Raw genomic sequence first — 23,869 nt, 5'->3', positions numbered from 1 at the left:
AAGGCTTTTGATGATGATGCCGGGGTAGTAGGCATGCTAGATGACGCCCACCAAGCTCACTTCGCTGAATGACATGAGAAGGAGGAGATGGAGGAATCCGTAAAGGACTTCTACAAAATGTTGGACTCAGCACAGAAACCCCTTCATGAGCGTACAATGATTTCTCAGCTAGATGCGATTGGACGCGTAATGGGGTTGAAGGCCGAGTTAAACCTGAGTCGAGAAGGCTTTGATAAGATGTTGACCATGTTTGACACCATGCTACCGGAGAAGCACACTTTGCCGACGAACTTGTACGAGGCAGAGAAACTCCTTCGTATGCTTAAGATGCTGTATGACAAGATACATGTTTGTCCGAAGGGGTGTGTCCTATTTAGGAAAGAACACAAGGATGCAAATTACTATCTGAAGTGTAAATCCTCTAGGTACCTGGAGGTAGACTCTAGTGATGGTCAGAAGAAGCAGCTTTCGATCCCCGCGAGAGTGCTACGTCACCTTCCTTTCCTACCGAGGATCCAACGGCTATTCATGACTGAGGAATCCACGAAATAGATGACATGGCACAAAGATGGCAAACGGTACAATCCTGGGAAGATGGTACATCCGTCTGATGCTGAAGCATGGACGTATTTCAATGACAAACATCGTGACAAAGCAGCTGAGGCTCATAATGTATGTGTCGCGCTGGCAACAGATGGGTTCAATCCTTATGGAATGATGGCTGCCCCATACACATGCTGGCCCGTTTTTGTTATCCCCCTCAATCTCCCTCCCGGCATCTCCTTTCAACGGCATAACGTATTCTTGTCGTTGATAATTCCTGGACACCCGGGGAGTAATATGGGTGTGTTCATGGAGCCTGTGATTGATGAATTGATCCACGCTTGGGAGAAGGGGGTATGGACATACGATCGAGCTACAAAGACAAGCTTCAAAATGCACGTTTGGTACCACTACTCCCTGCATGACTTCCTGGCGTATGGGTTATTCACCGCCTGGTGTGTTCACGGGAAGTTCCCATGCCCAGTATGCAAGGAAGCCATGAGGTTCATTTGGTTGAAGAAGGGTGGCAAGTATTCGTCGTTCGACCAGCATCGTCAGTTCCTCCCTCTAAACCATGAGTTTAGAGAAGACATCAAGAGCTTTACGAAAGGTGTCAAAGTGACAGACCCTAAACCGCACTTGAGGACTGGTGCCGAGGTTCGTGTTCAGATAGATGCTCTCGTGCCCAATGAAGAAGGTGGTTTTGTGGGATATGGTGAGGAACATATGTGGACTCATAAATCCAGCTTGACGAGGCTCCCCTATTTCGATGACCTTCTTCTGCCACATAACATTGATGTAATGCACACTGAAAAGAATATCGTCGAGGCACTTTAGGGAACTCTCATGGACACTGACAAGTCTAAGGACAACGTTAAGGCTAGAGTGGACCTAGCGACGTTGTGCGATAGACCGAATCAAGCGATGCAGCCTCCTAGTGGCCAAAACAAGAACTAAAAAAGGCCTAAGGTCAATTTCGTCTTGTAAATTGATCAAAGGAGGGAGGTACTAAAATGGATGTAGATGTTAATGTTTTTAGATGGATATGCAGTGAATCTTAGCAGGGGAGTGAACTTAGGCACTCTGTGAGTCAATGGGATGAAGAGTCATGACTACCACATATGGATTGAGCGGCTTCTTCTGACGATGGTCCGAGGCTATGTCCCTGAGCATGTCTGGCAAGTGCTGGCAGAGTTGAGCTTTTTCTTCCGCCAGCTTTGTGCCAAGGAGATATCTCGGACCGTCGCTCAGGACTTGGAAAAAGTGGCACCTGTGTTGCTCTGTAAGCTGGAGAAGATCTTTCCACCCGGCTTCTTCTTGCCGATGCAACATCTGATTGTGCACCTCCTGTCCGAGGCACATTTGGGGGGGGGCGTGCAGGCCCGTTGGTGCTATCCAATCAAGAGATGTCTAAAGACTCTTCGCAAAAAATGTACAAATAAAGCCAGAATTGAGGCTTCCATTGTAGAGGCATGCCTTCGGGAGGAGGTGGCAAACTTCACAACGCTATACTACAAGCCGAACCTTCCTAGCAATCATAATCCACCCTCTCGTTACAATACTGGTGAAAATGAATCGACCCTGAGCCTTTTCCAAGGCCAACTCGGCAGCGCAAGTGGATCAACCCCAAAGCTATTGGGAAATGAAGAGTGGCGCAGTATCATGCTATATGTGTTGAATAACCTTACCGAGGTGCAGCCGTTCATCAAGTAAGTTCTCAATGAACTTATTTCAATATGCCGTCACTATTCTGCATCCAACCCCATTGATTCTCGTTCGGACAGGGAATTTGTTCGTGAATTCTGGCATCAATCAAGGGATCCTACCTCGCATGAACAAGACACCCTTGTTTCGCGGGGTGCGGGAGCAGGGAGGCCTGATTTTATTTCTTGGTTCAAACAAAAGGTAATGTCCAATTTAGCTCGTACGTTCGATCGTCCAAGGTGATCGTACGTTTGATTAATATAACGATCTATCATGATTCACCTTGCAGGCCCAGACCGATTCGTCCATGAGCGACGAGTTGAAACAAGTTGCAAACGGCTGTGATGTTAGGGTGAAGTCATTTACCGGCTATGACATGAATGGATATCGCTTCCACACAACAAGTTACGAGCAGATTCAGCCCAAACGAAAAACCACAAATAGTGGAGTTTGTACGCCCGGCACTGATGGCCTCGACTATCATGGTAGAGTTGAGGAAATCTATGAACTCTCATTTCATGGAGACGAACCTCTTAAACCTGTCATGTTCAAATGCCACTGGTTTAATCCTCGATCAACAAGACGAAACCCTCATCTTGGGCTAGTGGAGATTCGAGAAGATTCCATCTATCCTGGAAAAGATGTCTACATTGTGGCTCAACAGGCCATGCAGGTGTATTATACTCGATACACCAACCAAGACAAAGAGGATCTTAAGGGTTGGGCTATTGTGCACCAGGTATCTCCACATGGTAAACTACCTGCCCCAAACGATGATGATTACAACTTCAACGCAAACACATATGATGGACAGTTCTATCAAGAAGATGGGCTACCAGGCACGTTTGAGATAGTCTTACTCGAAGCAATCGAAATGGAAGTAGACAACGAAACGATTGATGATGAGGTCGATGGAGATGTGGTGGTAAATGCCAATGACATAGCAATGCTTGAGCGATTACTTCTAGGCAATGACGACGATGACAACATAGAACCTTCGGATAGTGTTGCCCATTTGGACAATTTTGACAGTGATGATGAGACCTATGATCCCAATCATGAAGATTATTCCTAATACATGTAATACTATGGTTTTTTAATTTGTGTTTTGTTTATATATTTTGAATCTATTTCTAATATATGTACTAATTAGTCTTGTTCATTCTTTGTGATTGCAGGTGATTGGACAAAGATGGCGAGCAGACGTCCACACCGTGACACGCCCTCGGTTTACGGGAGAGACCGCCCTCTCCTTCGAGGTGAGGGGTCGTCGTCCGGGGTAGCATCCGCAGGAGGTGACGAGAGGAGGACCAGGGCCAGCCACCGCAGGAGGCAGCGGTCTCCTCCCTCAACACGTGACGAGGTGCTGGAGGAGGAGCACGTGACGGCCACGGCCTCGTCCTCGTTGGAGGACGAGAGGGGTCAGTAGACGGGCGAGGGAGATGAGGCGCTCGAGGGCGAGGGAGGCGAGGCGCTCGAGGGCGAGGGAGAGGGTACCGCTACCCGGACTCTCTACGAGCGAGGTCCCACGAGCCTCCCTCCGGTTTCGCTTCCTCACAACCGCTCAGTGATTCGGCCTATGGCAAAGAGGTAAGTAACTATGGATGTTATCACAACTACTTCATAAGATATGTTGGAAATCTTAAGAGAAACTGATAAATTTTCTTAATCACTTGTGCAAGGCCTGGTTGGTTTTGTCGGGTACTCCAGCACGCACCCCCGCGAGCAACCTTGGTGTTTTGTGCAGGAAATGGTACCCCGGCATTGTGCAACTGTCCGAAGAGCCGGTGGTGCAGGAGCCGGCCTCCAACTGGGACAGGTACGCGCTGGTCATGGATGACACTTACCGCAACAAGCAGGAGCGAGTATTGGCGGAGTTTTGGGTAAGTCTCTCTCGGACAACATTGCTTAATACATCGCATTCATTGGTTAAATCTTTTATTGAAATAATGAATGGATACATCGGTTTTGTATGCAGAAATATTTCAAGGCCAAAGAAGGACTTGAGGCCCAGGCGGATCGGGCGGCTGCCGCAGCTTGTAGGAAGTATGTCACTGAGATGTACCACCATGGGCACGTCCAGGCCCACATAGACTACTACAGGTCGGTACTTAGGTAGTCCCTCCCCAAGCCTCAAGCAAGACGGATTACGCTGACCCAGGACCAGTACCTTGAGGTAGGCAAATAACATTCATAATGATTCATTTTGATATTAAGTAGGTTCAATTTCATCTTCTTATATGTCAAATACTCGATGACTTGTAGGTGATTCCCTGGTGGTGCCGATCGTATCTCGAGTGCTGGGCCATGATCGTGGATAAGTGGTTATCACAGGACTTTGTTGACACGCACGAGAGGCAGCGAGAACAGCGTCTGATGAGGCAAGGTCCAACTCACCATCAAGGCAGCCGTAGCCTCCCCGGATACAAACAAGCATACGTAAGTGATTTCTTTCATTTATTTTGACGCTCAATTATGCTTGATTTCTCACCATCTTCCTGTCTTTCTCGCAGGAGGCTGCGCACCCGGGCGAGGAGGTCTCGGAGTTCTCTGCGTGGGCTATGTCCCACATGGGCAGGGCATCGTCCTCTGTCTCGTTCGACCCGGCGGCCCCGCCCCAGGTGTACTCCGACCCGAACGTGTACACTAAAGTCCAAGAGTACACGTCAACGGTAAGGAAGATCTATGGGGAAGATTACAATGTGCGCACTGAGCCCATTAATGCAGAGGCGATCATGAGGCTCGGAGGAGGCAAGAAGCATGGGCGGCTGTGGATTGCAGACGGCGACATCGACCCCACCACTGTTCCCTCCCTCGACGCTATCCGAGCACGGAGCACGAGCTCCAGCCAGCCCATACGTCCACGGCCTTCTCCAGCACTGCAGCAGGTCCAAGCACTCTAGGTAATTCCTGTTTTACTCATCGTACGTAGATATTTACACACCTAAATTAGATTTGCATTACTGATACATTGGAGTGAAATATTGCAGGTCAAGCTGCAAGAAACAAAAAGGCAAAGTCAAGAGCAGAATGTGGAGCTGACCGCACAGCTGCAGGCCCAGAAGGTCGCGTTCGAGGCCGCGCAGAAGCAGATGGCGGAGATGATGGTGATCATGCAAAGTCTTGGGCAAGCATCGGGTGTACCTGTGCAGTTTTCAGCTCTTCCACCTCCTACTCCTGCAGCTACTCCTGTAAGTATGAAAGTTCACTTTTCGCTTGTGCTTTGCATGTATGTAGGCCTTCGTGCCGTTGTGGATGTCGACGTTCGTGACGTTGTGGATGTCGGCGTTCGTGCCGTCGTTTCTTGCAGGTTTTGGAAACCTCCCCGTGCAGGGGAGGTGCTGCCGAAATTTTCAATTGAGTCTAATCTTTTTGTATTCCTACAATACTAGATGCAATCTCTAAGTTTCAAAACTGTTTTCCCGGATTACTCACACATGCAATCTCTGCTCCTTTGTACAGCTTCCGTCTATGGGTTCCAATCAACCCGCTAGTGCGTCACCGGGTGATCCTGCTTTTCCTTCACCATTGTCTCATAGGCTAGCTTGATGAGGACTCGTGCTAGGTGATGTGGTTGGACTTTAGCGTGATTTGTGATTTATGGTTGTGACTTGTGCTTGGATTTCATTAACTTGTCGTAATAAACATGTGAATGATGATGAACATGTGACTTGTTGTAATATATTGTGATTTGTGGTTCACAATTATGGTTGTGATATATTGTGAGAAAATGGGTTCTGTGTGATATATATGTATATATATGAAATGCTTGTGTCGATGGAATGCAAAAAATAAAAAAAAATTAAATTTCTGCCTCTTTGCCGAGGGCAATGACCAAGGCCCTCGGCAAAGAAGGGTCCTTTGCCGAGGGCCCAAGCAATAGCCCTTGGCAAAGATTTTTTTGGAAAAAAATCCTGACAATTTCTTTGCCGAGGGCCAGGGAGCAGGCCCTCGGCAAAGGGTTAAAAAAATTCAAAAAAACCATTTCTTTGCCGAGGGCCGGCCCTCGGCAAAGAATTTTAAAAAAATCCTGAAAATTTCTTTGTCGAGGGCCAGGGAGGAGGCCCTCGGCAAAGGTTTTTTTAAAAAAATTATTTGCCGAGGATCGGCCCTCGGCAAACAAATTCAAAAAAAAACCATTTCTTTACCGAGGGTCGGCCCTCGGCAAAGAAACCGCCAACGGCGCCGGCGCCTGACGGCTTCTTTTCTTTGCCGAGGGCCGTCCTGGCCCTCGGCAAAGACCCCTTCGCCGTCTAAAAATTCCCCGAGGGGTCTTTACCGAGGGCAGCCCTCGGCAAAGCCTTTGCCGAGGGTTTCTGGGCCTTTGCCGAGGGCTAGAGGCCCTCGGCAAAGCATGCGCCTCCAGTAGTGATACTTGGCGCCCTACGACATACCTTCACTCCTCTGATCATACCATCATCTTCGGCCTTTTGCAGCAATGCCGAGAAGCCCTCAGCACATAAAAGAAAGAGATAAGGTGATAATGGATCACCTTGCCGCAACACTCTTTCAGGATTAATCTCATCCGTTAGAACACCATTAACCTTGACTTTATATTTAACGGACGACACACAGTTCATAATAAGATTTATCCATCTACCATCAAAACCCATTCTCTCCATCATGGCCTGCAAGAAAGCCCATTCTACCCTGTCATATGCTTTACTCATATCAAGTTTAATAGCAGCATAACCTTGCCCCCCCCCCCCCCCCCCCCCCCCTTCTTTTTCCTTCTCATGTAATGCAAAACTTCATAACCAATCAGGGTATTATCAGATATCAGTCTACCAGGGACAAAGGCACTCTGTGGAGGAGAGATAATCCCTGGGAGTATGGCTTTCAATCTATTTGCTAGCACCTTTGAGACAATCTTATATAAGACATTGCATAGACTTATAGGCCTTAGATCTTTTACCTGCTCTGGCTTTCTCACTTTCGGTATTAGCGTGATATTTGTATTATTCCACTCTGTCGGCAATAAACCCCCATTAAGAACAGCCAGCACCTCTGATGTCACCTTCTCACCAACTAAATGTCAAATGGTACGTCATCGATCCTAGCAATCGGTCAATGATCGATGGATACCGTCGCTCCCGCCTTAACCCAGAAGGGATGGCAGGCTGGGTCACAAGTGGGCCATTATCGGGCTGCTTGCGTGCTCATTAGATGAACATGATTTTGCTCCGCTGGTGGGCCACACAGTTCTAAGGGCAAACAAATGTTTTTCTTTGTTGAATTTATTATGTTAGGGCAAAAAAATGTTTTTTATTGTATTTACTGTTTTGTTAGTTTTCTTCAGTGAATTAGTTTTTTTTAAGTATAGACAAATAAGTTTATTGCCGAAGAACAATGTTTACTTCCCAGTTTTGATAATTTAATCCCCAAGATATTTCAGTAGACAATTAAATGTGACCTTTGGAATATCTTTGTTCAGAATGTTTAAGTCTTTGAGCTATTAGTTTAATTCCTAATAATTTTTAATTCACAAGATAATGTAATTGTTCTGATTTCCGCGGAAAACACAATGCACGAAGGTTTTAGTGCCAAAAGTTTAATCGGGGGTTATTGAAGAGGGGGTTTTTCCGATCTTGCCAAAAAAAAAAAGGCAAGGATTGGGAGAAGATTTAGGATACTCTTGGAGACGATGCTTTTAGAGCAACTCCAAGAGACTCTCTAAATCCTTCCTAAATGCTAGGAATAGAGGTTTTGATAAAAAATAACCTTCAACAGCTTCTCTAAATGGTTATCCAAATATAGCCATCTTTTATTCTGGGTTTCTCACTGGCCAAAAATAGAAGATGAGAATGACTCTTTAGAGTGCACATGAGATATAGAAAGACTGTTGGAGAGTGAAAAGATACAGAAAGCGATTTTTATGCAAGTGACTCTCCAAATGATGATTTAGAGAGTGAGATTTAGAAAGGCTCTTGGAGATGCCCTTACAATGGTTTTATCACGTTTAGCAATGTGCACTAGACTTCATAGTTGCTTTCAGTCTAGCCTTGACACTATCGTTTCAGCATAGGCGCCTAAGGTCCCATTTGGATCCAAGTTTGCTGCTAATAATTAGCTCCTTTGAATCCAAACAAATCTAGCAAATAGTTCAGCTAATTCTTAGCCAATACGTAACTAACAACTATTTTACTGGTCGGGTCAAACCAGCTAATATTAGGTAGCAAACTTTTTTTTTTCTAATGTTACGAACTTACTATGATGATAGTAGGAGCTGATATAAGTGAAGATAAGAATTTCCAGGAAAGTGTCTCTGACTGATGTGAGAAACGCTTGTTAGCTGCTGCTCAGTGCACTCACGCGTTTGCCTGCCAGCGGGCTCGCACCTAATCACTAGCCGCCTACGTAAGCAACGACGTCACGCGTTCACCCTCCCGTTGACCAAAATACCAATTCACTTCTTCTTCCTCTCCCCCAAGCATCAGCGCCAGCGTCATCTCTCATCTCTCTTCCTCCTCTCTCGCTCCTGTATAAGTAGCGGCCTGCAGCAGGCAGAAGGTGCACATCCATCAACCATTTCTAGCTGCTGAGCTCTCGATCTCGCGCGCACTCAAGGAGCTAGAGCTAGTCGTAGCACTCGCGAGAGTAGAGAGGAAGCCATGGCTACGCCGGCGGTGAAGGTGTACGGGTGGGCTATCTCGCCGTTCGTGTCGCGGGCTCTGCTGGCGCTCGAGGAGGCCGGCGTCGACTACGAGCTCGTCCCCATGAGCCGCCAGGCCGGCGACCACCGCCGCCCGGAGCACCTCGCCAGGAACGTACGTACCTCTCGACCCACCATGAATTTGTTTGTTGTTGGTTTCACTTTCACTCCGCTCATCGGCCATCCCTCGCTTCGCCGCCGACGCCGACTGACACGCGCTCCTGTGCTTAATTACTGCAGCCTTTCGAGAAGGTGCCGGTGCTCGAGGACGGCGACCTCACGCTCTTCGGTAAGTTCATCATCATCCATCGGGCGTGTCACAGATTGGTTATGAAAATATATTTCATGATTAATCTAATAATATTAATTTTAATATATATTTAGTTAAATTTAAGATTATTTAACTCTTTTTCTAGGATTATTTAAATCTTTGAGATGTGAGGTGTACGTTTTTAGACGGATGGAGTAATTCACAGTTTTATCCTAAGGGTCAACCTTTTTTACTGTAAGTAAGTTTATAAAAAAATATGCCAGCATTTGCAACATCCGTTTGCAACATCCGCTTGAAGCATCTGAAACGCTTGAAACATGCAGATGAAACACCCGCAACATCGGCTTGGAACACAATCTTGCAACATCCACTTGAAACACTACATATTTTGCTTTGATTCTACGAGTTCTAAGCGTGTGATATGTATATTTTGCAGAATCTCGTGCGATCGCGAGGCACGTTCTCCGCAAGCACAAGCCAGAGCTGCTAGGCACCGGCAACCTGGAGCAGGCGGCACTGGTGGACGTGTGGCTTGAGGTGGAGGCCCACCAGCTGAGCCCGTTGGCGATCGCCATCGTGGTAGAGTGCATCTTCACGCCGTTCCTCGGCCGCGAACGCAACCAGGCCGTCGTCGACGAGAATGTGGAGAAGCTCAAGAAGGTGCTGGAGGTGTATGAGGCACGGTTGAGCCAAAGCAAGTATCTCGCCGGCGACTTCCTTAGCCTCGCGGACCTCAGCCACTTCACCATCATGCACTGCTTCATGGCCACAGAGTATGCCACTCTAGTTGAGGCGCTCCCGCACGTCAGCGCCTGGTGGGAGAGCCTCGCCGCGCGCCCGGCGACCAAGAAGGTGGCCGAGTTCATGCCAGTTGGCACGGCCGGGGCACCCCAGAAATAGGAGTGACGATGAAAAGTGATGTGTGTTTTGTGTTTAATTACTTTTCCATATGTATTGTAGTTTGTGTGTGTGTGTGTGTTTATATATTTGTCTTTTGCTGCTTCCTCCACAGAATAATAGATGATATTTGGAAATTTAATGTATTTCATCACATTGAGTAAAAATTTTTCATTGGATTTCATATCGCTGTGTAACAGATATCGTCATCGAATTAGGCAGATGGCCGCTACTACACACGGTTAAGCATTTTTTTTTCTTGACTAGAGGTGGTTTTCACGACAGCCTCAACCAACTCCAGAAGTCATCTGTCTTTACTTCTCTAGAAAAAGAAGTCATCTGCCAACTATGTTTAGAAATTAAGTTATAGAGGTGGTTGGAGACCTGACTCATTACTAGAATTTGATTTAAAGAAACAAAAAACAACATTATTGCTCCAGCGCCCAAGGGCCGCGACACATACCAATGCAATGGCACTTATTATTGATTTTAAGTTATACGTATTAAAACTCTATTACAAGAAACTGGTTAGTTGTTACTTTGCATAAGTGTATACAATTTAACTGAAATATTATGATATATCAATACTAATAGTTTAAATGCCGCAATATCTTTTTTTATAAAATAGTACTACTACGCATATTATTTTTTTAATAGAAGAAATTTAACATTTTGAGTGTCATGGTGCCGACATGAAATGATTATTAATAAATGCCATTGAAGTAACAATAGTACTCTGGTCTAGGACCTTGAACCTAAAATATAAATAAAAAATTAAGTAGAAATACAACAAGCATTAGAGTTTAAACTTAATAACTGAATGAAAAATCAAGAACTAACAAGATCAAAAGTCAAATAGGACCCATGATGCCATAGAATGGATTCAATGAAAGCTGATTACAACTAAATACACATTAGAAACCAGTAGGGATAAAGCAAATACATATAGAGTATTGATAAATTTATGACAAACTAGATAGAGAATATAGATTATCTAAATAGGCATTGTAGTACGAAATGAATAGAGAGACTAAAGATTTAAATTTTGATTAGTTTAAAGTACTAATAAAATTAATACTTATGTAACATAACATTCTAGATTGCATTTGACCATTTGTGTTGGTTTGAAAAGAAAGTCCAATGGCGTAAGGCATTTATGTTGAACCTGGCCAACTGATAACGATACGCATTGACCGTACCAACCTCAGACATCACGGCGCTTCTTTTCTTTTTGGTACTTCTAGATTGATTTTCTGCCTGCTGCGGTCCACTCTGGCGATAGGCTATCGCTCTTTAGTACTCCCTTCGTGTCCGTAAAAGAAGTCGTTTTAGACAATGTTACGGTTTCCAAAGCATAACTTTGACTTTATTTTTCTATAAAAATATTTATTTAAAAGTGATATATGTATATTTTTATAAAAGTATATTTCAAGACAAATCTATTCATATAGTTTCATATTTCCAAACTCAACAACTTAAAAGCTATTTATAATTTATATTTCTAATGCTTGACCCAAACCTCGTTTAAAACGACTTCTTTTACTAACCTGAAGGGAGTAATTTGTTTGTGAAAAAAATATTTAATGATTAATTATAGAATTTTTACACCTTTATATTGCTTGAGAATATGACGTGCATTACATCTTTTGTTATGCGTATTGTTCTTGACAATATGATCATTATGCGTGGCATTACATTATCTTCTAGCGGAACATCTGGTCATACCGGATAAAGGCTATAAAAGATACTAGGTTGGGTTTTTATTACTGAGGTGGAGAGAAGAGGAGAAAGAAAGAAAAGCATCAAGCTATAAAGTAACAACTAGCTAATACACGGGCTCCAAAAATCTCTATGAGAGAACGAAGGGGTTAGATATTTCAATTGAAAAGTACTATTATATGAATGAGCTATTAGAGAATGTCTAGTAACAGGAGAGGATGTTGTTATATTATTATAATCATTGGTATAAAGTTACTACTACAATAATGAAACGGAAATACTACGCACAGGGTACGGACACCCCTTCGTGTCCGTGTATACTGGTCCAATAAACCTCTGCTCTGAGCCCGCTCGTTTTTTACGGTATCCGTGTTCGTCTTTTATGCTACGCCGGTTGGATAAGGAAAGGAGAAGGAGAACCTGCTCTGCACGTCAACGGTTACCCAGCCTGCTCATGCTCCGTCGGCTGCCTCGCTGCTCCTGCTCTACGGCTCGTTCTGCCAACGACGGTCACTTCGCGCTGCTGCTTCCCCTGCTCCACCGCGCCGCCCCGCTGCTTCTGCTCTGCGGCCCGCTTTGCCTGATGGTGCGGGCACCGCCGCACCCACACGTGGTGACCGCTCCCTCGGCCGCCAGCTAGCCACTAAGGCCGCTGCACAAGGAGAAGCGTCGAGCCCTAGTGCAGAAACCCTCCGGCCTCGTCTCCTACTATGGCTGCAGCGCCTGATGCAGACGGCGAAGGTGGCCGCACCGAGATACGATGCATGTTGCAAGTATGCATTTCAAATGTTTTAGATGTTTTTGAGGAATGTTGCAAGTGTTTCATAAAGATGTTGCAAAAGTAGATTGGGATGTGGTGCAGATGTTGCAATGGGCTATATACGTATGTTCTAAGTGTATGTTCCAAATGTTTCATCTGTTTCAGAAGTATGTTGCAAAAACTAGATCGGGATGTTGCATATATATGCAAGTGTTTCAGGTGTTTTCATACGTATGTTGCAAGTGTTTCATCTTGATGTTTGCAATGACTTCACACGTGTTTTCAAGTTTTTTCTGGTGTTTTGCAAGTGTTTCAGACGTATGTTGCAAGTGTTTCAGCTGTTTCGGACGTATATTGCAAGTGTTTCGTTTGGATGTTGCAAAAGTAGATCGGGTGTTGTACATGTTGGAATGCGCGTGAAAAAAGCGGAGGGGACACGAGCGGTCCCTGCGTGCGGTCTGGCGGCGTGGGCATCATCCCGGGCGGCGTGAACCCCGCGTGGGCGCGCGAAATGCAGGCTCGGGCAGGGGCGTGCTGGGCCGAGCGCGGCCGTCCGTCCGGACGTCCGGGCGCTAGCACTGCCTATAAGTTGAGCCGTTCGGCTGATAGTTTCCGCGGCTGATAAGCCGGCTAATGCTGATTTGTTGTGAGAAAAAAAAACATTGTATCACGACTGATAAGCCGAGCGGATAAGTTCAAGCGTTATCCATTTCCTAATCATGATCATGACGTGCTAATTGTGGTGTGGGAAGGAAAATAGCGTCTCCTCCTCCAAAAATCATGATGCGCGTACGAAAGGTGAAATTTTTGTATTTTAGTCGTTTCTAAAAACTATTTCTATAAATAGACTCCTCAGATTTTTTTTTGCAAAAATAAACTAAAGCTTGGCGTTAAATAATAAAACGTCGAGTTCTTCGTATCCGCGTTGTGTCAGACTGCGCCGAAGCCTACCAACTCAGAGCCAACGTGGCCTGTCCCCACGAGACCTCGGCGTGTGGTCCTACCACGCCGAGTCGCCGGCCATCAGTCACTTCAAAAAGCGGGGACTCGCGCATGGGTTTGCTTCATGGCGACTTGCTGTTCTAGGTTGGGATTGGCCAGGAGATACGTATGTAACCTGATCTCTTGATTTCTCACTAGCTTCTTCTCTCTTAACGCTTCCGGTAGATCCGTAGATACCCAAATTTGTTGAGTATTCCTGCAAGCTAACTAACTTGCCGAAAGAAATATTGTGCACACTTTTAAAATATTTTTAGAAGATTAAAATAAGTTAGATATTTGATCTTGAGTAGTTCTCTTGATGAGAACAAGGACACCTGCGGAAGTATATTCGGTTCTGAGACATCAGAGCATCTCTAAGAATTCCCAAAACAATCTACCATGCCATAATTTTAGCAACATAAAAAAATATATCTCCAACAACTCCTAATCACACCTCCCAATTTTTTGGCACATGGAAAAATCAACCCAGTTGTGCGGATAAATACGCGCGTATCCATCGAGCCAACGTAAGGTTGAAGGACGTGGAAAAAAATAAGAAGTAGGACAGGGTTCTTGATATAAATGTACAAGAGAGAAACAAAGTATAAAACTGGCTAGGGTGATTTAGAAATAGTTCGGGATCATGTAAAATCACCTTCAACCTTTTAGGAGTGATTTTTGGAAAACCGCTGGAGAAACCGTTATTCGGTGCTCCCAATACTTTTTGGCCACGGGGAGAAAGTATATCTTAGGTATATGTATATCTTAAAAAGTAACTTTTTAAATAATTAACAAATCAACTAAATATAAATTAATGATAGGCTAATACTTTTTGGAAAACCGTTGGAGAAACCTTTCGCTCGTCGCAGAGCCCATCGAGGGTCCTCTGGGCCTCCGCCGGCTTCGTGTTCTCCCATCAAGCATCACCCTCGCCTCGGCCATCTCCCGTGCGAATGCCTGAAAGAAGAGAACACGGGGAAACCTTCGCCGCAAGGGGTTAGTGCGGCAGCGAAGAGGTTGCGAGGGCCCGAAAAAGGCCAAACATCAGACGGGGTGCCCTGCTAGGGGCACCTCCCCCCAACATCGGCCTTTATAGCTTACTAGCAAAAGTACACGTGCGTTGCAATGGAACCCAATATGTATATGAACCGAACATTGCATCATCGCTAGATGCGAGTTGGTAGAGGGGGTCACAAGTCCGGGTCAAATATGAGATATGGAGGATGTAACCCAATATGTATTGGAATGAGACCATGTATTCATCATCGCTAGAAGCTATTTTAACTCGTATGAGTCATATCCCGATAGGGGTGTAGGAAGAAACAAGATAAAAATTTGGGCATTTTTTTTATATTGTTAAGGTATAGAAGCATCAATATATAGATATAGATTAGCTTGGATGACAAAACTATTTTAGATTAGTTATAGTTGTACCATCTGCTGATCTAGATTGATTAGTGACAAAAATATCTATTTATTAGGAAACGATAAATTAGAGATCAAAGACACATAATACTATCATTATTATTTATTTTTTCTGTTTATATAACAATATAACAGGAGACAAAAAAAGAAGAAAAAATGGTCAAGATACTAAACGTGAGGGAAGTGGAAACGGAAAAAAAATGAAGAAAAAAAACAATCCAGCAAAGGACACGGAGGCAGCAACTCGCAACAGATTGGGCAACGAAAAAAATGGGTGAAGAGAAATTTTGTCTCTTTAATATTAGATATAGATTTGTTTGTTAGCCTATGAAAGCCTGAAACATATCTAATGGCTAGGTTAATCTGTGAACAAGATAATTAGATCATTAACAAGTATTTTGATTAATCTATTATGCATCAGTGTCAGGTCATCAGGCGCAGCAAGTTATCTCGTCAGGCTAAATGTGCAAAGTTTTGTATGGTTGAAGGGTCAAATCAGTCATTATGGAAGGAAAGATTATGCATGCACGAAGGCAATAGACAGCGCAGATCGCCGAAGTCCCTGCCCGCGCAAACAGAAAGTTGCCAGGAAGCAAACCAACCGATGTCTGCAAATCGCCGGTCTCGCGTTTCAAAGTGCCCAGATCTGACCATACGCCGAGGTTTGGCCTGGACACGCCACGTTGGCATTGACGTGGCAGACTTTGGCGTAGTCTGACATAGCGCCCATGCGAAGATCTCGGCGTTTTATTATTTGACGCCGAGCTTTTGGTCTATTTATGAAAACAGTTATATGAGGAGTCTATTTGTAGAAGTAGTTTTTAGAAAGGACTAAAATGTAAAATTTTCACCGTACGAAAGCAACGACGCCACGCTTGAATCAAAGTTGACATACGCAAGCAAAGACGTCACAGGCCACTCACGTTGACCGAATACTGTATCGTCTCTGCTGGTCTTCTCTGATTGATTTCTAGATACCCGCTGCGGCCTGGCCTCGCGTACAAATAGCGAGCGGCGGAGGCGGCAGGCTAGCACACATCCGTTCGCTCCACAGTTCACACGCCGGATATATCCCCAATTCCCACAATTCCCAATTCCCAATTCCCAATTCCCACGATAGCACACAAGCACAGCAGGATTGAGGGAGATCGATCGAGCAGCAGACAAGACATGGCGGTGAAGGTGTACGGGTGGACGATCTCGCCGTTCGTGTCGCGGGTGTTGCTGTGCACGGAGGAGGCCGGCGTTGACTACGAGCTCGTCCCCATGAGCCGCGACAACGGCGACCACCGACGAAGCTATGATAAAATTTAGGAGAGGCTAAATAACGGCAATTAGCAAGAAAAGAGGTTCAACAAATCTCAGTTCCTCCTACCTATACATCTACGGCTAAAATTTCAGACGACGGCTCTACGGACTTCGTTTGCTCGCAAGTGGTAGGGGGCTCCCCCTAGCCCCACAGCTGGCTCCGTGCCTGACCGCCACCCCGACCACCTCGCCAGGAACGTACGTACTACTGCTACTGCTACGACTCGACGGCCTTCAATTTCCCTTTTTGGATTTCTAACTCTCTTGCATGCTGTCTCCCTTCCCTTGCAGCCGTTCGGGGAGGTGCCGGTGCTTGAGGACGGAGACCTCACCCTCTTTGGTACGCCCGCCAACGATTCACTCCATTTCGTGTCCTCTCTTACTAATCGCATCCATCAATGAGTTTCATTTTTATATATAGGCATGCATGTTTTAATTTTTCCGCTGCTAGGATATATAAAGGCTATAACTGATAGTTATAATCATAAATAAATGTTCTTTTTAGTACCAACATCAAAACAGAGTCAACGTTGGTAAAAACTTCTAACGCCTAAAGAAATGAGTATCAGTACTTCGTCCCGTAAAGACGAACGGAAGATAGTGGGCGTGACTTTCAGAAAAGAAGAGATAATGGCTGTGCGTTTTTTTTATTTTTCTGGATTTTCGATGCTCTGTTTGGAACAGATGATTCTTTTTTTCGTTCCTGTGTATTTTCTACAAAACTAAATTGATATGATGAAATTTCCCTGTTTTGCTGCACTACTCCAACAGTACTTTTCAGCGAACGAACAATGTTTTGCTCTCACAGCATTTCAGCATAAGCATCGGCGTAATCCAAATTTCAGCGAAACGAACAGGACCGTAAAGGTTCAGGTTCTTCTCTCTTTTCCAAATTTGCTAGTCAAACTTACCCAGTCCCCACTTGGCCAAGTGTAATCGTGGACGTCGCTCTTGGGAACAAATAAGACTTTGGTTTCACAACTCTCTCATTTGGCACCTTAACCTACTTTTTTTTATGGCCACCCGAAACCTTGCTAGCAGTACCAAAATACACAATTTCGAATGCGTTCACGTGCTCTCTGTTCCATGTTATTTGTACAAGGTATATACCTTGCTAGCAGCATCTTTGATTCAAAATATGTCCTTTTTCTAATCATGTCGATAGCTCAAACTCTTAAAACTTTTACCATCAACATACAAAAAAATATTAAGATCGACAATGTAATTAAGATACAAGTTATTTAATTGAACGTGAAAAGTGCTTCTAAAATATATAGGTAACTTTCTTTTATATATGGACCGCATCAGTGGTGTTTTAATTCATTGTTAAAAGAGGGTATTGCAGTTTGCCGCATATCAAATATGCCATGATTACAGAAAGCCTCAAAGCGTTTTTAATTTGTGCCCCTTAAGGCCATGTAAACATGCCAGTTGGGTTCACTGTATCACACCCTTAGCTCTAGTCCCATACATATCCAGATATACATGACCATGGCGACATTTCATTTCTTTTTGCCTCATCTACAAATGCTTCATGATGATATTGCCAAAGAAACTAATGGTCTTAACCAACATTTACGGACTGGGGGTAAAAGAGGAATAAGCAAATCAGAGCTATATGAGTATAAGTGAGGCATTATAGAAAGATGGGGTTTTTAAAATTCCATGATCTAATTACAACATGGTTTATGTGAGAGTTGAGACTAGAGCTAAAGGTTGGCTAAAGTAAAACAATTTTACATGTTATATATATATGGAGGTAAGTGGAACAAAATACTTTATATGCGGTGTTCTTAAACCATGATACTTCTATGTGTGGTGTAAACTGCAATTCACTCGTTGAGAAATAGGTGTATCCATAAAACACCCTAGAAGCATTTTAATCAAAGAATGTCCACCACCAAAAAAATTTCTAATATATATACATATTTCTTCATTCAGAATCCCGAGCGATCGCGAGGCACGTGCTTCGGAAGTACAAGCCGGAGCTGCTAGGGTCCGGCAGCCTGGAGCAGTCGGCAATGGTGGACATGTGGGTGGAGGTGGAGGCCCACCACACTGGCAGGCGCCATCGCCGTCGAGTGCATCGTCGCGCCCGTCCTACATGGCCGCGAACGCAACCAGGCTGTCATTGACGAGAACGTGGAGAAGCTAAAGAAGGTGCTGGAGGTGTACGAGGCGCGCCTGGCGCAGAGCAGGTACCTCGCCGGCGATGTGTTGACCCTCGCCGACCTCACCCACTTCACCATCATGCGCTACTTCATGGCCACCGAGTATGCCACGCTGGTCGAGGCGCTCCCACATGTCAGCGCCTGGTGGAAGGGTCTCGCTGCCCGGCCGGCGGCGAAGAAGGTGGCGGAGTTCATGCCGCTCGGCGCCGGGGCACCCAAGAAACAGGAGTGAGAAAGCAAGTGATGCGTGTGGCGTGTTTAAACTACTTTCCCTACCTGTGGCACCTCTCTGTAGTTTGTGTTACTTTTTATATTTGTTCACTTTTTTGCTGCTGCTTTGATCCACATGAATAACGGGGGTTTGTAAATTTAATGTATTTCATCACATTTGGCAATAAGATTACATCACACATTTCAGATTGCCCTGTAGCTTCTAGCTAGCATCAATCTAGCTAGAATGTAAACATAAAGCACATTTTTCTAAGACAGTGTGGTCGCCGCCCCTGTTGTAATGTCATCCACAACACGTACTACATTCTAGTGTTTGCGCTAGCAGTTTGCAGATGGTAGCCTTGACAGTACTATCGCTCTACAAATGTGTTAGAAGCTGCAAGTATATTCTAAAGCAAATTTTGGTAGTTGGGACACTTTTTGAGAATATATACACTTGTGATTACGGAAACTGATGTTGCGTTCTTACGGTGGAATCTGATTGTTCAGATTGTCTTTTTGACTGTCAAATTTTTTTAACTGTCGACGGTTCAGATTGTTGTGTGCATATACGTTTATAAGGGCTAAGTATACATGTATATTATATGCGTGTCTGCATTTGTATTGTGATTCGTAAAAAAAATGACGTCTATATATATATATATATATATATATATATATATATATGAAAGAGGGGTGCCAGTATCGTTGCTCACAGCTCAGTGCATCTCTGCTAGCAGTGTCACAGTCCTGCAGTGCACATTCGTTTGGGCCATTAGAAAAGCTTTTTCATCGTATAGTTGAAATTGTACTAATATTAACCGTATCACGGGACGACTAGCGCCCGGACGTCCGGCCCTACAACCTATCCAGACGCAGCTACAACCCGTCCAATACTTATCACAGGAGTCGTCCGATCTCAGCTACGGAACCACGGAATAGCCTATTAGAAAGGAGTGCCCGCCCGCCCGCGTAACAGAACCACGAAACGGAGGGAGTGCCCGCCTGCGCCACTCGCGGTGGCCCGTCCCCCGCCGTGCCGCCATCCCACGCCGTGCCACCAACATCGAGAAAAGAAGGGGATGGGGCGGCACCCGCCTGCGCCTCTGGTTCGGATGCCTAATCGGCGCCGAAAGAAGGTGGAGACACCGAAGCAAGACAATCAAAGGCGAGGAGAGAGCGAGATGCAACACCTGATCTAATTTTGAAACATCCAGATGCAACACTTGCAACATACGTCTGAGGAGGACAGATGAAACACTTGCAAAAACACCTGAAAAACACTTGAAAACCATGTAAAACATAGACAACATCCAGATAAAACACTTGCAACATATGTCTGGAAAAACAACGGAAACATTGAGAACAAAAGCTTGCAACATACGTGTACAATCATTGCAACATATGCAACATCCCTATCTACTTTTGCAACATCCACATGAAACACTTGCAACATCCGGATGAAGCACCTGAAACATGCGAAACATACTATTGCAACATGCGTTTTTAGCGCGCAATGTCACCTTGCTGTTTGGACGAATCGCATAGCTCGACGCCGGCAACGAGGTCGGCGGCGGCACATAGAGGTCGTCGGTGCGCGCTTGGCCGAGGACCTGCTCGGTGGCTTGGGTGGGCACCAGCGCGAGGTGTGCGAGCACCCTAGGCGAGCATCTGTGCGAACACCCCTGGTCGAGCACCTGCTCGGTGGCCTGGGCCAACGCACCCTTGGCGAGCACCTGCTCGGCAACTAAAGCGGGCAGCGGAGGTGGCCGCGGCAACACGAATGCCGTGGTGCTTGCAAGCGGTGTGGTGGAGCACAGAGTGGGGAAGACGGGTGTCGCGGTGGAATCAGGCATGGAGGTCCTTTGGAGCGGTGGATAAGTCCACAACGGTGGAGGCCGAGTGCGAGAGTTCTTTTAAGGGGTGCGGATGGGAGCGAGCGGACATATAAGGTAGCTAGTGGGAAAGTCGTGTCTGTCCATCCCCGAACGCCTACATAAGAGCATTACCATATCACATTCGGTAATGCTTGGTTGAGGGCGTCCAGACGAATGGACGGACCAACCCTAAGCGCGTGATGCCCAAGAAAAAAGCGGGGGCATGCAGTTACAGGCAGGCGGGGCTGCACCCATACTTTCTGCGGGGCAGCGCATGGGAGTATGTGTGGCCACTCGAGTTCAGGGTGTAGGTGGCGTGTGGGGAACCTTGCATGTGTGTGGCCATGGAGAGAGGCTCCCTGTTGCGTTCGCTGTGGGCTGGAACAGCCGGCCAGGCCCCTAGCCGCAGGCCTCCCTGTCGCGCCTGCCCTATACTGCCTAGCGCCTAGGCCTGCTACTACTTGTCGTCCTCCACTTTTCTCTCTCTCTGTTGTCTACGCCCAGGACAAGCTGCCCCTGCCACATGCTGCCTGCAGCGTTGCTGCTTTGGCCGACCGGATTAGCCAGTTGAAGGGCCGACCAGGCCGCTTGCCTGTTTGTGAGAGGAGCACGGGCCCACATTTGCTTGTGACGTTTGCTACTTCTGTGATGGTTCACCGTTGGCAGCTGAGTGCTGGTCCAAATTTTTCGGTCACTCCATGGCATCGAGCTCCGTATGTTTTCATGCGTTTTAGATGTATGTTTCATCTAGATGTTGCATATGTTGCATTGGCTATACACGTATGTTGCAAGCGTATGTTTCAAATGTTTTATTTTTTCAAACGTACGTTGCAAGTGTTTTTTCTGTATTTTTTACATGTTGCAATGGCTATACACGTATGTTGTAACTGTATGTTTCAAATATTTCATCCTGTTTAAACGTATGTTGCAGGTGTTTTATCTGAATATTGCATATGTTGCAGTGGCTATAAACATATATTGCAATCGTATGTTTCAAATGTTTTGCCTCTTTCATACGTATGTTGCAGCAAGTGCTTCATGTTGGAAGTGTTTCCATTAGCAGGTGCAGTATGTTTCATGAGTTTCATATGTATGTTTCATATGTTTCATCTGAATGTTGCATGTGTTTCATCTTGATGTTGCAAAAGTAGATTTAGTGTTGCAAATGTAGATTTGGTCCCCACCTGCATGCACATCCACGAGCACGCAGCACAGAAGCGAAGCGAGGGGGGCAGCAGCATGCGGGGGGCACGGGCGTGGGTGGTGTAACACCCTATGTTTTGCATCATGTTAAAAAACACTAAAAATTTGAACTTTTTAAAACTTTACAACAAATTAAAACCTTGACTGTCTATTTCTGCACAACCGATTTGAAAATATATTTTTTAACAACCCTTGCATCAAAACTCCACCATATGCATTCCTATGCCATGTAGGATTTAGTTGTAGCACTAGAGATATCTTCCTAGGGTTAGAAAATAGCTTTGCATTTAAATTCATCGTCTGCACTTTGCTTGTTTGAATGCTTGTGTGTATGCTTGATTACTTGATTGTTTGATTGCTTGCCCTAGAATTTATTTGGCATCAAATAATTCCCTCTAAGCATCCTCCACCAAATACCTTTCCTTGACCCTCCCCTCATTTTCCAATGTCCCCACCTTTCAAATTCTCTAGAATTCAAACCCAAATACACCCAAATGTACTTAGTTCATTTTCTGGGAAAAAGAAAAGGCACTACATAAATGAGAAACGGCTCACGGGCTCAAATCACCCCTTCTCCCTCTCTGGCCCGCACCGCGGCCCACTCCCTCCCCCTCTTCTTCTCAGCATTGGGCCGCCACCACACCACCAACCCAAGCCCACGAACGCTCCCTCCTCTCCTCCCTTTCCGCAACGGGCCCACCCACTCACGCAACACAGTCGAGCTGCACAACAGCCCTTCCCCTCTCCCTCCTCTCGCTGGCGAATGGACCCTGGCCGTCAGCTCTTTCTTCTCCAGCACATCAACGACAGCACTGTGGCCAAGTTGCCATGGCCGTAGACCCGCTGTGCGGCACCGCCTACCTCCGTCGTCGTCATCCGCCGAGCACGTGCGCCCGTGCGTGAGAACCGCCACCGCTATGCTTAGGTCACCAAAGCCATCGACCCATGGAGCCACCGCCATGGACGCACTCCTCTCCAGCCCACTGCTAGCTAGGAGACAGACGAGAGCACATTGTGCGCCACCGCCTTAGGTTCGAACACGTGCACGGAAGGTAACATGGAGCCTGCGTAACCGAGGCGCGGCGAGAAAATATCTCGCCAGTGCGAACCGACCTTGGCGCCTATAAATAGGCCTATCCCGTGCCCTTTCACTTCAACCATCACCACAGCGAGCTTTGCCTTGACACAGAACACACCATCTCCCTCTTCTCTTCCCTCCTCCTCCCTCCTTTCGAGCTCTAGGTCGTTTTCCCCAATCCGGTTCGCCGCGCTCGCCATGGGCGCGATCTCTGAGCTCTCCCTCTTCAGAGCGTCATTGCCCAGTAGAAGTGGCCGGTTTGCTCCTAGGCTCCTCTACTACCTCCTCCACCATCTCAGCCCCTGCATTGCTCTACCACCGCAAGCCATCCGCCGTCGCGCTGCCACCACCACTACCCGTCGTTAGCACTGCACAACCAAGCAAAGCAACCGCCTCTGAACACTCGCACGCACACCGTGACCGCACACCATCCACCCTTGCATGCCAAAACACCCCATAATCCATCACCACGCCACCGCGGCTGCTACAGCAAGCCGCCATCGCCGCCGCGAGCACCCACGGTCACCGAAGATTCCTCCTACCATCGCGGGTGGACCTCTGGGACACCGACAACTAGTTGGGGGTGACCTCCGAGCACCGTCGCCACCGACATATCTTACTCCGACGAGCACTGAGCCGTTCCCCTGTCTCGCCGCCGCGCTGATGTCGTCGCTCGGTCGCCGTTCCCGTCCATCCATCTCTCTCTCTCTGTGAAGCGGGCCCGGACCTAGAACGGCGCCCTCACCCATTTGAGAGAGGAGACAATGGGTGGCCCACGTGTCAGTGACCCATGGCACCACCACGCGAACCCCACGCATCAGTCGGACAGCCGCCCTCTCCTTCCCCTCGATTTTCGTGGACTCGGTTCACGTGGACCGTGAGAGGGAGCGAGCGGTCTACGACATAGTGGAAGACCCGGTACATAGCACAGTGCCATCAGCAGCTGACCCCGCCCGAGCTGGCCTGCGCGTCAACCGCTGAAACCGAGGAGAAAATGCTAGGTGCACCCTAAGCAGTGTACACCGAGGAGTGAAAAACTAATTTCCCTGCATAGAAAAATTCATAGAAAA

The 23,869-nt window shown here is 46.3% G+C and overlaps 1 protein-coding gene and 1 pseudogene across 1 annotated transcript; both read left to right on the top strand.

Moving 5' to 3' along the window:
- Positions 1–8,695: 8,695 nt before the first annotated feature.
- Positions 8,696–10,220, top strand: LOC136513108 (glutathione S-transferase 4). Its single transcript, XM_066507103.1, has 3 exons — positions 8,696–9,014; positions 9,140–9,188; positions 9,607–10,220. Exons 1-3 carry the CDS (start codon positions 8,859–8,861, stop codon positions 10,068–10,070), a joined length of 669 nt encoding a protein of 222 aa, XP_066363200.1. The 5' UTR covers positions 8,696–8,858; the 3' UTR covers positions 10,071–10,220.
- Positions 10,221–16,122: 5,902 nt separating this feature from the next.
- On the top strand, positions 16,123–19,219 carry LOC136510207 (glutathione S-transferase 4-like; annotated as a pseudogene).
- The last annotated feature ends 4,650 nt before the right edge of the window (positions 19,220–23,869 follow it).

Source organism: Miscanthus floridulus, chromosome 16 (genome assembly GCF_019320115.1).
Source record: "Miscanthus floridulus cultivar M001 chromosome 16, ASM1932011v1, whole genome shotgun sequence".
Taxonomy (NCBI): domain Eukaryota; kingdom Viridiplantae; phylum Streptophyta; class Magnoliopsida; order Poales; family Poaceae; genus Miscanthus; species Miscanthus floridulus.
The sequence above is the reverse complement of the archived record's forward strand: the minus strand, read 5'-3'. Positions and strand labels throughout refer to the sequence as shown.